The sequence below is a fragment of the Asparagus officinalis genome, chromosome 3 (genome assembly GCF_001876935.1).
Source record: "Asparagus officinalis chromosome 3, Aspof.V1, whole genome shotgun sequence".
NCBI lineage: Eukaryota > Viridiplantae > Streptophyta > Magnoliopsida > Asparagales > Asparagaceae > Asparagus > Asparagus officinalis.
The window spans coordinates 19,737,602-19,752,057 of NC_033796.1; the positions used below are offsets into that span (position 1 = coordinate 19,737,602).

The 14,456-nt window shown below is 37.7% G+C and overlaps 1 protein-coding gene and 1 pseudogene across 1 annotated transcript in view; both read right to left on the minus strand.

Annotated features, from left to right (window-relative positions):
* LOC109833269 (receptor-like serine/threonine-protein kinase SD1-8) overlaps window positions 1-6,857 on the minus strand; it is a 26,109-nt gene extending 19,252 nt beyond the window's left edge. Inside the window, exons 1-3 of the mRNA XM_020400879.1 lie at window positions 5,514-6,857; window positions 514-651; window positions 291-427 (exon numbers count right to left, since the gene is read on the minus strand). Coding sequence (XP_020256468.1) covers window positions 291-427; window positions 514-651; window positions 5,514-6,807 — 1,569 coding nt within the window. The 5' untranslated portion in view covers window positions 6,808-6,857. The remainder of the gene's footprint in view (window positions 1-290; window positions 428-513; window positions 652-5,513) is intronic.
* LOC109833268 lies at window positions 8,283-13,972 on the minus strand (annotated as a pseudogene).

The window sequence follows — 14,456 nt, forward strand, 5'->3', positions numbered from 1 at the left end:
TTTCCCTCTATTAGTAGACCCCCTCCTTGCCCCGTGGACGTAGACAGTTTGCCGAACCACGAAAATTGGTTTGTTTGAGTTTGTGGCCATTGTAATAGTTTTTAGGATCCCTCGACGCGCAGTCCTAGAGTTGACGAGAGGAAGAGCTAATATCCCACTTTGATGGGATATTAGGCTTTCAGATTCTTGTTCCCTTTGAGAAACAAGAATTCTTATCGATCTTTCTCTCTTATTGTGCACCAGAAACTCTGCCGAAATTTCCGCTGCGCACAACAAATATAACAACTTACCTTGTAAACTGGGCCGAATCCACCTTCCCCAAGTTTGTTTTCTGTTGAGAAATTGTCTGTTGCAGAAATTACAATATCCAGACCATACAGTGGCAGTTCTATGTCTTCATCTTCAATACTTTCTTCTTTCAAGTTCTCTGCAAAGACACTATTTGATATGAATTAACAATATGCAAGAATTATTTAGTATATTTTATGATGCTGATTGTGTCGTTAATAGTACCTCTCCTCCATTTTTCCTTCTTTCTCCAAACGCAACAACTAATACAAGCAAGCATCAGCGCCCCCAAAACAAGACTCACTATGATTGCGATTGTTGCCTTACTCTTGTTGTGTGACTTGTCCGTTGAAGGAACCGCAGCTGTTAAACCACCAAATATCTTAACAGTTATATTTTTCCGGGCCTACCAGTCTATATTCATTTAAATGATAATGCAAGATATTAAAAGATTAGAAAAGAATCCACTTTTAATAAACTTATGCAGTCAGTAGAGGAAAGAACTTGTTAGAATGGTGTGAAGTGTATTTAAAAAATGGGGAAAAAATTATCCGGAACCTTTTCTTTAAATATGCGCAATCAGTGACAACTACGGTCACCTGTTGCATATTGAAATGAAAGTTGTGAATTAACATTATGTACATAATTTAAGTCAATGACAATGATAGTCAATTCAGGAATTTTTGGCGTTCCAATCTGCCGTGATTTAAATAAGAAGTCAAGATGCTTAACGAGTGTTCTAAATAGCTCTTTATTTTCATAAGTATTCTTGAGAAAGGAAAAGGTCAAGATTGTCCTGCCACGCTCATCTGTGTTATTTTTCCAACCCATGGGCATCAACTGATCCAAAATTCTCGTTTATATAGATAACAAGAAACCTAAAAGCTTAATAATTTACACTGGTAACAGGATTCTCTGGTGTGTATTGCGGCGAATTGGAGAGATATTGAGCTGCTCTAGTTTGCAATGCAGTCACACCATAGAAGGTTTAAATTTTGACTAGACTGTTCTATTTGACACAAATCTGTTTATGATTGTGACTTTTTCCCTTTTTAGGGCTTTTTTGTTTTTAGGTCCATTTGTTTACCTAGCTTTATCTTTAAACCCAAGAATTATTAGGTGTATCTTTAAACCAAACTTTTTTTTTGTATTTATCTTTAAACTCAATTCCAAAATATAATACTCTCATATGTGGGTCCTCCCATATAAGGAAATTGGGTTTACAGATAAATACAAAAAGAAAGTTGGGTTTAAATATACAACTTATAATACTTGGATTTAAAGATAAAACTAGGTAAACAAATGGACCTAAAAACAAAAAACCCTTTTTTTTAATGACAGTGTGACTTCCTTATGGTGGACCTATTCCTGTTCAAAGGTTTGAAACATCAACAGTGAACAGTGCTATGACTCCAATTAGTTTGGTTCCGATATAAGAAAAATGGATACTATCAAGATCACTAATTCCTAACGGATTATGACTGTTGGTTGTTTTGTTGGCCCAATAAGTTGGCCCATTCCACTAAATGCCCAGCTCCCCCACTTGTGCCCTAGCCCCTCTATTTTCCCTCACCTACCCGATGGTTCTCACCTCCTCCTAAGTCTTCGCGATCTCTGGAAGTCTTCGCGATCTCTGGATTTGATGGCCGCCGCTGTGATTTCATCCCTAGGTCGGCTCCCTCCTTCGTTTTCTTCCCTAGCTCCTCTCCCTTGTCGGCTGCCCCCATCCCTATATATGGGTAATGGGTTGGTAGTAGCTTGGGAGAGCCGCCGGACAGCCGCCGGACAGCCGCCGGACAGCCGCCGGACCGCCGCAAGGGCGTGGGTAAGGTCGAGACCCTCTCCTAGGGTTTCGCTCTGGTATATCATCGGAAAACCCAACTGTTACCATTTTCTTTTTCCTTCGAAATCTGTTTTCGCTCAGGAGAATTGACAAAAAAATATATATATATATATATCTTGCCTGTGTTTTTCTTTCCGCTGCAGTTAAGCTCTGACCTTGTTGAAAATTTACAGTAAAAATTCTGTATTTTTTTTTCCCGGCTATAGTTGCATTTTTTTTTTTTTTGGAAAGTAGTTTCTGTTATTGTTTGTGCTCGTGTGAAAGACCAAAGAGAGTGAAACAAGAACTCTGTGTTCATCGTTCTTCTCATTTGTTCGTGCTAGTTGCTTCACACGTTTTTGAGCCAGATAATTACCAAAATCAGATTTGTTCATTGTTTAGTTGCTGTTTGTTATGTCTGCTGCTAATCAATATAGTATGATCCAATATGGTATGGCTCCGTTCAACGGAAAATCTGATTTTAACATTTGGAAACAAAAAATAAAATGCATCTTAATTCAACAGAAGTCTTTTAGGGCTGTTGGTCAGACTTACCTAACTTCTGACACTGAAGGAAAAAGAGCTGAAATGAACGAAAATGCTTGTTCCACAATTTATTTGAACTTATCTGACTACAATTTATTTGAACTTATCTGACTTTATGCTTAGAAAAGTTAGAATTTTGAAATCTGCTAAAATCCTTTGGGATAAACTTGAAGAACTCTATACTGAAACCTCTTTGCCCAGTAAAATGTTTTTGCTTGATAATTTTTCAAATTTAGATTGGATATGTCTAAGGATATTGAGGAGAACCTAGATGTTTTCACAAAACTTATTTCAGATATTAAGTTAACTGGTGATAAACATATAGACGACTATACTCCTATTGCTCTTCTAAATGCTATTCCTGACTCATACAGTGATGTGAAATCTGCTATTAAATATGGTAGAGATGAGGTTACCCTTGACATTATGGTCAATGGTCTTAAGAGTAAGGAATTAGATTTAAAACATTCTGGGGAAAATAAAAATTCTGATGAGGTTTTGCATGTGAGGGGTAGGCCTCAGAATAGGTCTAATTACCAAAAGAATGCTAGTAATGGGGAATCAAGTAAGAAAAAATTTGAAAATGGAAGAGGTAGATCTAAGTCCAGGTTTAAAGCTAAAAAATGCTATAATTGTCATGAAACTGGTCACTTTATTAAAGATTGTCCTAAGCCTAAGAAAAATCAGCAAAATGAACATGCTAATATGGCTGTCTGTGAGGGCAAAATGGGTGAGATTTTCATGATTAATAATCTGTGTGATTATGCATATTTGAACTCTGTGTTATCTGATCCTTTGTGTAAATCAGATTGGTTAGTAGACTCTGGTTGTACTTTTCATATGACTCCTTTTAAAACCTTGTTTTCAAACTACAAGAAAATAGAGAATGGCTTTGTGTCAATGGCAAATGAAAAGAAATGCAATGTTTTAGGAACTGGTGATGTATGCCTTAGGTTTTCCTCTGGTTCTGTGTTTACTTTGAAGGATGTTAGGCATGTTCCTGATTTACGTTATAACTTGATTTCTTGTGCATCTCTAGAAAATGATGGTTTGGAGGGAAAATGGGGTAAAGGGGTTATGAAAATTCAAAAAGGGTCTCTTGTTGTTTTTACTGCTGAAAAACAAAACAATTTGTATATTTGTCATGCTGAACCTGTGCTTGATTCCGTTAACTCTGTGATAGGTGATAAATCTGTTTTATGGCATAATAGATTAGGTCACATGAGTAATAAAGGATTAGAAATTTTGCATAAAGGAGGTCACTTTGGTAGTGATAAAATATCCCCCATCCCTTTCTGTGAATCTTGTGTGCTAGGAAAACAACATAGGGTTACTTTTCCTACTTCTTCTTTTCCTAATCAGTCTAAGTGCACTAGTGTACTTGAATATTTGCATGCTGATGTGTGGGGTCCCTCTAGTGTGCCTACGCATGGAGGGAACCAATATTTTCTTTCCATAATTGATGATTATTCTAGGAAAGTTTGGGTTTTACTCATGAAACAAAAATCTGAAGTTTTTGATAAATTTAAAAACTGGAAAATTATGATTAAAAACCAAACGGGAAAGAAAATTAAAACTCTTAGGACAGACAATGGTCTTGAGTTTTGTAACAAACAATTGAATGATTTGTGTACTACTTGGGGTATTAAAAGGCATAAATCTGTTCCCTATACACCCCAGCAGAATGAGATTGCTGAAAGGATGAATAGAACTCTCTTAGAGAGGGTGAGGGCTATGTTGGCCACATCTGGGCTCTCCAAGAAGTTCTGGGGAGAAGCTGTTTGTACTGCAGCCTATTTGATTAATAGGTCTCCTTCTGTTCCCTTAGGAGGGAAATGCCCTGAATTTGTGTTCACGGGCAAACCTCTTGATTTAAATAATTTGAGAATTTTCGGGAGTGCTGGCTATGTGCATCAAAAGATTGATAAGTTAGAACCTAGATCTAAGAAATGTGTTTTCTTAGGATATCCTGAAGGGGTAAAAGGTTATAGGCTTTGGAATAAGAGTGAACCGGGGTTTAAGGTAGTGATAAGCAGAGACGTTGTCTTTAATGAAAATGAATTTCCTTGTTTACCTTTACATGTTCCTATTCCTGAAAATGATGCTCCAAATGAGGTGGAGCAAAAGCCTATTATTAATCAACCCAAATCATTTCCTGAAGAAAAATTGAATGATATAATTATTGAAAATCAAGATGAGATTATTCCAAATGAGGTGGAGCATGATATGCAGGAAATAGATAACATGCATGATTTGAATGATTATCAACTCACTAGGGATAGAAATAAAAGAACCATTAGGAAACCTGAAAGATATAGAGATTCCCTATATATGGGTAATGGGTTGGTAGTAGCTTGGGAGAGGGATGAAGAAGAAGAAGAGATGATGAGGTGAAGATTTGAGCTTGAGCTCTCCTCTGATTTGTGTGATCTCTCTCTTTCTGTGAGTTTTGTGCTCCTGTGGGCTTTGTGCTCTCAACCCCTTTGTGCGATCCTCTTTGTGAGTGACGTTTAGAGGAGATCAGTGAACTCTCCCTTTGTGTTCTTGGTGGTGCACTGTGAGAGGAGAACGGGGACTGAGTGGTGCACTGTGAGAGGAGAACGGGGACTGATTGTGCAGACCTCTGAGCCAAACAGCGACAAGATAACTCAACAATGACTCTTAGCGATAGACAGGAAAGTCCAATATAAGAAAAATCTAAGCTGCATATTCATTATAAACATAGTCAAGATCCCACTGGCACTGCAACATTGACTTGCAACTAAGAAATCAAACTGAATTAATGGAAATCTAGGAATTTTCGTACTAGATATTCCAAAAGAAAATAAACAATTTCATCCAACGGAACAGTGCGTACCTATATCCGCAGCAGCCAACCGATAATAGAGATCCTGTCCAGTATCGCCAAGCTGCACAATATCATTGAGCTCCGAAACCCACATTACACACCCACTTCCACCATTACGCACATCAGAATTTGCATATCCAGCACATGAACAATTTCTCAAACAATTAGCTCGGCACTCTCCAAGGCTCATTCCGGCATAAATCTTTGCCACCAGTGAATCAGGCAACAGCACATTGCTCACCTTCATGAATCCATCAGCCCCATTTGCACAATCTAAGTCAGTCTTCCTTATACATCCACCAGATGTATCTCTTTTGGCCCAGTCATCAGGAAACTTTGGTTCAAACCCAGGCAAACACTGGCACACTGGCAAGGAATTTGAATGGCATATAGCATAAGATCCACAGGAATTATATGGATCACATCGACTATCTGGTGTGGACCAAATTAAGTTCCACGCATTAGAACTATCTATCCAAATATAGCGTTCCGTACGGCCAGTATAATTCATTATTATTCTCACTATTGTCGATGGATTGGCCATTCGGTAACTAGCATAAACTTCATCTGTGCTGTTAACAAATGTTAAAATGAAGTCACCATAAGTTTTCAGATCAGGGATGCCATTGAATTCAATACCATTCCACAAGCCTGATCTCCAGCTTTGATCTGAGCCATCAAACTGTGTTAGTTCACGACCTCCACGGATGTCGATAGCAAGAGAAAATGGTCCTGGGGAAGGATCTGAGTCAGATTTCCATGATGTGAGGTTGTGGCTCACATGGGCTTGTAGGTTCCAACCCAACTTCATCCCTGGGAGCAAACTGTCCGTTGGGTAATCAAAGCTTTGCCAGGAGAAGCTATCAGCACTTTTACTGTTAGCGTCTTTAACAACGAAATTGCCAGAATCTAGTAACTGGGCAATAGGATTTTTCACAGTAGTTGAATTCATCGACCAAATGACAGTGGAGTTTTGATCAGTGATGGAAAGAGTACCTTGAGAATTGATTATTAGGCTTGTTGTGTTGCTGGTAATCGGTTTTTCACGGTTGGCAACCCAGACTACGGTTTGTTCTGTAATCTTGTTGTACCAAATGCCAACATACCTGTTGGCTGTCTTCCTGGGGCTGAAGTAGCCTAGAGTAAAGGATCCACCAGCAGAGACTAGCTTTTCGCCATCAGCCAAGGACTGAGTTGGAGTTATGATGTCCCTTGCAAATGAGCGATAGAAATTAGCGGAGACGAGTATTAAAAGCATTATTCTTTCTCTAAGAGTCCCCATGTTGATAACAAACTTCTGCATTCAGTTTGAAGGCTAAATAGAGTCTGGTGGTTCTCAATCATACCTTCAGACATTGCATGCCTTTGCCTGGTCAGAGAGCATTATTTTGATAATCATTTGTAATAATTTACTGAGCAGTCGTATCAAGTAGACCAGAAAAATATAACCCTCTTTTGTTTACTCTTCTGCATTAAAGTTTTGTTGCAGCGGTTTTCTGCCTTGAAGATGTTGATACTAATCTGCAGATTAATTGGTCAAGACGTTGTCTAATGACTAAGAATCCATAAACAACTACAGAAAAATGCAGTATTTCCAGAAACTATTATGGTCAAGATCAGAAGAAATTATTTTATTCCAATTATAAAGGACAAAGAAATAGAGCCGATGAAGGGGATGAAAGGGGAAGACACAGGCTTAGCTTATTTGTTTTTCTGGATTTCCTAAAAGGATGTAATCTTGCTAAGATTCAAAGATGATGTTAATTGAAATATCCACAGCAGCCCATCACATTACGGTCTACCAGTGGGTTAACCTGTTTGTTAACGAAAAGAATCAGTAGTAAATTTCTATACTACTGAAAATGCAGTTGCAAGCACAACATGCATTCATGCTACAACTCTGGCAGGCAGTACCATCTGCTTCAATAACATGAATTTTATGCTTGGTAGAGCCTGGTAGAGCGCATGTGATGATATTTACTTCATAATTTTGGGTTGCTTCATCGAATACTTATATTAATGAAACATAGGGGGTTGATACCCGCCATTTCACTCGACAAAAGAAAAAGAACCTAGCAGAATCCAAGCGCGACCCATGGAAGAGGAACAGATTTCGACAGGTTATTGATGGCAACCCTACTGAATTCAAGAGGGCATATGAATGGGACATACTGCTTATAGGACTTTGATTCAAGGAAGAACAAGGCAGGAGATGACTCAATGATAGAAACACCTAATTAGAAAATGTGCGTCGAGATGAACTGAGTAACAAGCTTGGATAAGCCAGTATTATTATTAATTTACTAAGTACATATCATCATGCTTCCTACTTGATATGAGAATAATCATACAACTTGTTTTTTTTTCCGATTGATCTTATCAATTTACCGTACCAGACTACTCCCCTATGATGACCTCGTATTATGTCCATTAAGTCAACATTTTTCAAATCCTACCAATGCAAATTATGAGTCTAGACATATCTCTCCTTTCAAAGATTGACAAGGCTACAAATTTTTGCTTCCCATGTCTTTTTGGTACACTGTAAATAACTTTTTCACTTTGCATGACAAATCCTGGAGATAAATCAAGCATGTCATTGTTGACACAGTGAATTGAAGGTGAACCACGCTCCAAGGCTCTAATGTCACCAGATAGGGGTTCAGCAAGGCAAAAAGAAACATAAAAACAATACTATAACGCAGAAAATTGGAGTGAGGAGTTATACTAATTTGCCTTAGAAAATATGAAGAGTGAGGAGTTATACCAATTTGCCGTAGAAATATGAATATTATTCTACAAATAGTTACTCCGTCAAAATTAGATAAGAAAAAAATTAAACAAATAAAACTAGCATACTCCCCATATCCTGTAGGACAAATTACTATCTAGATATAGACATGGTAATTGTTACACCATTAACACTGTCCGAGTTCTCCTTCATTGAAGACAAACTTCCTTCTGGAGATTTTTTCGTTGTTAAAAAACCAGGTTGCTTAGGCTCCGGTAGAAATGCATGATCACTACCTAACATCAAAATAACAGAGGACATTGTCGGTCTATCCTCAGGGCACTCTTGGACACATAAAAGTCCCACTTTTAAGCATCTTAAAACTTCACTTGTTGAGAATGAATGACCTAATGATGCATCAACTAGTTGCAATCCGTTGCCTTCTTTCCACAAAGTCCATGCCTGAAATAATTAAACTCCAACATTAGTTTATTGATATCAAGCAGATATCACAATTAATCACTGAATACTTACTTTCCCTAAAAGATACTCCTCGGGCTCAGAGAGATAGACTCCTCTGTTTCTCATGCTGCTTATGATTTCCAGTACTAAAACCCCAAAACTGAATACATCAGATTTAACTGAGAAAATCCCATTCAGAGCATACTCTGGAGACATGTATCCACTGTGTTCAATAAACACTAATTAGATATGATGACTAAAACTCTTGTCGGAAATCTCATTGAATGAGTAATACTTACTATGTTCCAACTACTCTCCTTGTCTTTGTTTTTGTCTCATCCCCTCCGAAAATTCTTGCCAAGCCAAAGTCTGATATCTTGGGGTTCATGTCTCTATCAAGAAGAATGTTACTAGCTTTAAGGTCTCTGTGAATGATTCTGAATCTCGAATCTTGGTGAAGATAGAGAAGTCCTCTAGAAATTCCTACAATGATTCGATAACGTGTTTTCCAGTCAAGTAGCACCACTTTTTCTTTATCTGACCAAAAACAACAGAGAGATAAATATAGAAACTGGTGGGTTTGATCAATTTCATAAGAAAACTTTAAATATGCAAGATCTTTAAGCATATCAGGCTGACATCAAATGCTGTTTGGTACAACATAAAGGAAGCACAAGATGAAATTACAATGTAATAAAAAGACTAGGATTAAAATATTCACATCCGAAAATCTTCAGTTGATGTTAGCTGTTGTACTTCTAGGTGTAGGACGATGTTGTCTTTACAAAGAAACAACCTAAATCTTGAGACATTATCCCAAACAACTGTTTCTGTAACTGATATCAAAGTTATAAGTTTTCTGCATATGGATTGCACTGTTTATTCTTCAACAGCAGAATCTCCCTCTTGCAGCACATTGGAAGAATGATGATGACGATGTATGAGATAACAACACCAACAACAATAACATGAAATTCTTTGCTTAATCTAAACAAATTTGACCATCAGTTCACTTTTCCTTCTAGCTTATCTCATCTTTAATAATAGCCATCCATGAAATTCATAAAAGGCTCCAATGCCATGAAAAAGTTTAGCTGCACTTTTTCTAAGAGCAAACTAATACTTTTAATGCCGAGTTATGACAAGATGGTCACTCTAATCATGAAGACCAGTAACACATGGTGAGATGATTCGCATTAAAATGATACAAAGCACTAAATAACTCAGGAAAGAGCATCTGATAACGGAGGATTATAGAAAAGCAAAGCTTTACCAAATAAGAAGGCATCTAAGCTCCTGTTTGGCATGTATTCATATATCAATATCCTTTCATCCCCTTGAATGCAACACCCCAGAAGCCTCACCAGATTCCGATGCTGGAGCTTGGCCACTAACATTACTTCAGTCTTTAGCTCATCCAACCCCTGTACTGAGGTCTTGGAAAGCCTCTTGACAGCTATTTACTAGAATCAAATTTTGCTTCCCATACAGGATTTAAATCAAGACAATGTCAATGAAAGAAAACAGTTGCATATTTTTACCATATAAACAGGACCAAATCCACCTTCTCCAAGCTTGTTTCTGTCGGAGAAATTACTCGTTGCTGCCTCTATGGCTACCAAATCAAATAGAGGTAACTCCATTTCATCTTGTTCAGTATTTTCTGCAATTCTTTCTTCACTGATGGAAGTAGTTCCTAGTACAAAATTGTGGTGATTATCAAAACATGTGGTCAAAATTATAATAGTTTTTTGGATATAGATAATTAATGAAACCGTTTTTTAGCTATTCGTCCATCACAACATCATATTAGGATATTAGTCGCTCATATTACTTAGCTCACTTGATATTTAATCACTCCGCTACTTATTTGCTCAGGATCAGCGATCGTTATTAAATATTAACCCCTCCGCTACTTATTTGGTCAAGAACTCATAAGCAATCATAATTTGAGACAAATAATACTGTCAAATACAGCCATCAACTTCACAAATATTTTCCAGCCTCTGTGCCAACCGATAAATTTCTCCAAGTGATCCTTAGGGGCAAGTTTCCCTTTCCCAAAAAATGATCAGTAGAAGAGAAAATCAGAGCAAGAAGGGAATATTGGAGTTGAGAAAGTGAAATTCAACCAACTGAAACTTATAGAAAAACTAAAACAGAAACTCTTCTATCAAGATGGAGCTAGAAGGGAAAGAAGAAAGAAGGCTGCCAAGTGGAAAAGAAGAGGGTAATAAGGTACAAAAAGAAAAAAATAGAAAAATAGAATATTCTTCATTATGGAGTGAATTATTAACTGGAGAGTTTTTATCAAATGAGGCGCATAGGATAGGGCACTATAAGTAATTATGATAGACCAAGGGTAAAATATACAAATAAGAATGTTATGCTAAAAAAAATTGAAATAAGAATTGTTGAGGATTATATCCTAAACTTGTTAATTAAATATTGTTGACATGATAAAGAGTGAGCATCAAGATGCCTTCTTACCTCTAAACTGCTTCCTCCGCCTCCATATAAAATAGATAGCACTAACAAGTAGCAATACTGTCCCCAAGATTACACTTAGCACTACCGCTAATATTGGGTGTCCACTGTTTTGAGATATTGAACCTGTAAACCACCATCTTAAAAACATTACTCATTGCCTCAATTCTATGAGAAACAACTTATTGAATTTCTAACCATTTATTTCCACAGGCTGGTTAATGCGAGAACCTAAACCTTGAAAATAAAATATGAAAAAAGTACCCAAAAAAGGAAATGACAATGCTTCCGAGGAAATGGAACAAGACTCGATACACCAGTATACTAGACATTTTAACTGCTTGCACACATCTTATTAACACTTCAGCCAATAGCAAGTTGGCCAGATATTCTGTTTACTGAAGCAGTACTAGATCTACTCATTAGTGTCCCTTATCCTTTTGAGCATAAGACAAATACTGAGAGAAAAAACCTTACACTGCCTCTTTCTATGAAGAAGGTGCAGGCATTATTCCTTTATCACAGTTAAAGTATTACAGTACTTTCTTGTCAGCTTCCCCTACCGTTCTAAAACACCTTCCATGCAGTTTCTGCATTGGGTATACAAGGCTTACTAAGAAATAAAATTAGTTCATGGACTCTAAATGACTAGGTGTAGTTAATAAGATAGGGAAGAGAAGAAATATTTCTCTGAACGAAACAAATTGAGATTTCCTCCACCTATGTTAACTAATTGATCTTTGGGAGGAAAATAAATATTCTGTGATGACCTTTACCAATTGATGACATAGCGGAAGTTAAAGTATGAATTATTGCCTAAAAAAAGAAAAGCAAAACAGGTCATAATAATATGTAACCATACCCAACCTTACTGTACCTAATTGCAAAGTCCACAATAGGAGAAGGTAACTCGATGTTTATGAAAACTTCTCAGTGTTTATATTGTAAAAACAATTTCCTGCAGGATTGATATCAACATAGACTCATTTACTTTTGTTTCTTGCAAGTTTGCAGTCCACATCTAATTATTCCATTATGACTAGAAAGCTATTAGATGAATGGCTAAATTACAGCAGTATTAAAAAATGCAAAGACATAGTTATTAGCAAAAGGTATACCCATATCTGCCGCTCCCAATCTCATGTAGAAATCCTGTCCGCCATTTGAGTACACAAGGATATCTGATATTTCGGTAGACCAAATAATACACCCATTTCCTCCCCCTCGTGTATCAGCACTAGCAAATGCAGTACAAGAACAGTTCCTCAAGCACTCAGACCTGCACTCATCCAGGCTCTTCGTCATATCCACTGTGGCACTCACAGTATCTGGCAACAGCGCCTGTTTCACCGTGACAAATCCATCAGTCCCATTTCTACAGTCTAACTTTGTCTTTCTAATGCACCCACTGGACCAGTCTCTTAAAGCCCAGTCGGCTGGTTTCTTGGGCAAAAACCCTTGCAAGCAACTGCACATTGGTGATCCATCCGTATCACAGACGGCACCATAGGGCCCACATGCAAGATACGAGTCACACTGGGTACTTGGTGAGTGCCAATATAGGCCCCATTGACCAGAATCGAGCAACACAAATTGTTGTAGGATCCCAGACTGGTTCATTACCATCCTAGTCAAGGTAGAACTGTCAATCACATTCATGGTGTAGTAAGTCTCCTCCTTGTTGTTAACAAAATGGAAGGCAAATGTAGTGGTGTAACTGGGGTTATATGGTAGTAGGCCACTGAAAGCAAGGCCAGTCCAAGGGCCAGACCTTATTATTCTTTTTGAACCCTCCCATAAAATCATTTGCGGATCACCATGAAGATCCATAGCAAAGGTGAAATTTCCTGGTGATGGGTCAGTAGGACTTGACCATGCTGTAAGGTTGCAGTTGAGACCACTTGTCCAACTCCGGCCTAGCTTCATGCCAGGTACAAAAGTATCAGTCGGGTAGTCGAAGCTCTGCCATGAAAAGTTGTTCAAATCATCACCACTAGTAACAACAAAATTACCAGTATCCAATAGACGAGCAATTGGATTGGTAACTTCCAATGTCAAAGTGGAAGACCAGATGATACTGGAATTGCCATCAGTGATACCGAGAGTTCCATTGTTGGTGATGAATAGTTTTCCTGCAGTTCCATTAATCGGATGACGGCGGTTGGCCACCCAGATCACAGTGTCGACAGGGATATTGAGATACCATATGCCGACGTATCGGTTGTTGTTGTTGCTGTAGGAAGGGGTAAAGAAGCCCAAGGCAAAAGTTCCATCATCAGAAATTAAGGTTTCACCATCGGAGAGAGATTGGGTTGTTGTCAAGGTGTCCCTTGAAGTGGAGAAGGATAAAAAATTGAGCAGGATGGTTAAGAAGATCAATGGTTTCTTGCCTAACCTGTTCATATTTCAGAATAACTCAACACTGAGCACAGAGGCTGTTCCATGTAAAAGAGGAAAGATGCTAACACATCCATATGTAATATATAATAATATTATAATACCAGTAGACGCCTTAGACCTGTCCGATTTATAATAATATGGAAAATATACAAGTTGCAAGAACGCGTCCCATGCCTATCAAGTTAATTGAAGCCTTCGATAGTCAACTGATTGTTATGGCTGGAGAGGGAAATGATAAAATAAAACTTCAAGTTGACATTGTTGAAAATTCTCTCGCCGTATATTTAGACAAAGAAAATTCTGCACCAGGCTGGAACTGGGGCTTTGATTTGTACTGGCACACTGAGTTCAAAAGAACAACATAAAATAAAAGTAGTTTTGTGCAGCACCCAGGAAGAATCTGAAAACCAACTTCTGAACTTGCATTTGAGAACTGTTTCTCTTAACTTGTATTTAATAACAAGGAACGGAAAAGGAGCAATGTTAACATTTGAGAACAGAACAGGCAAATAGTGACAAGGATGGGAGTAAAGCTTGAACAAATACAAGGGCTCGGTAGATCAGTAGCCATTGATACAGTTTAATATGTTGGCAAGAAAAAGACACCATGAATTAAGTTTTTGTTGAAGATTAATTTACAAAACATGCATTCGGCAAGAATGGCCCAGTGAATGACAAAATTCCTGAAAGTAGAAATATTTTTAGAAGCAATGCTTACAATATTGTGTAACCACCCAGTTATCTGATGAAAGAGCTTATGTCCATCCTTTGAACTAACATGTATTGCAGGGCCCACAAAAGACCAATAATAGGTGAACGAGGCATATTTGATGTTTCTACAATGGAAAGAAACCTACGATGAGCAACAAATG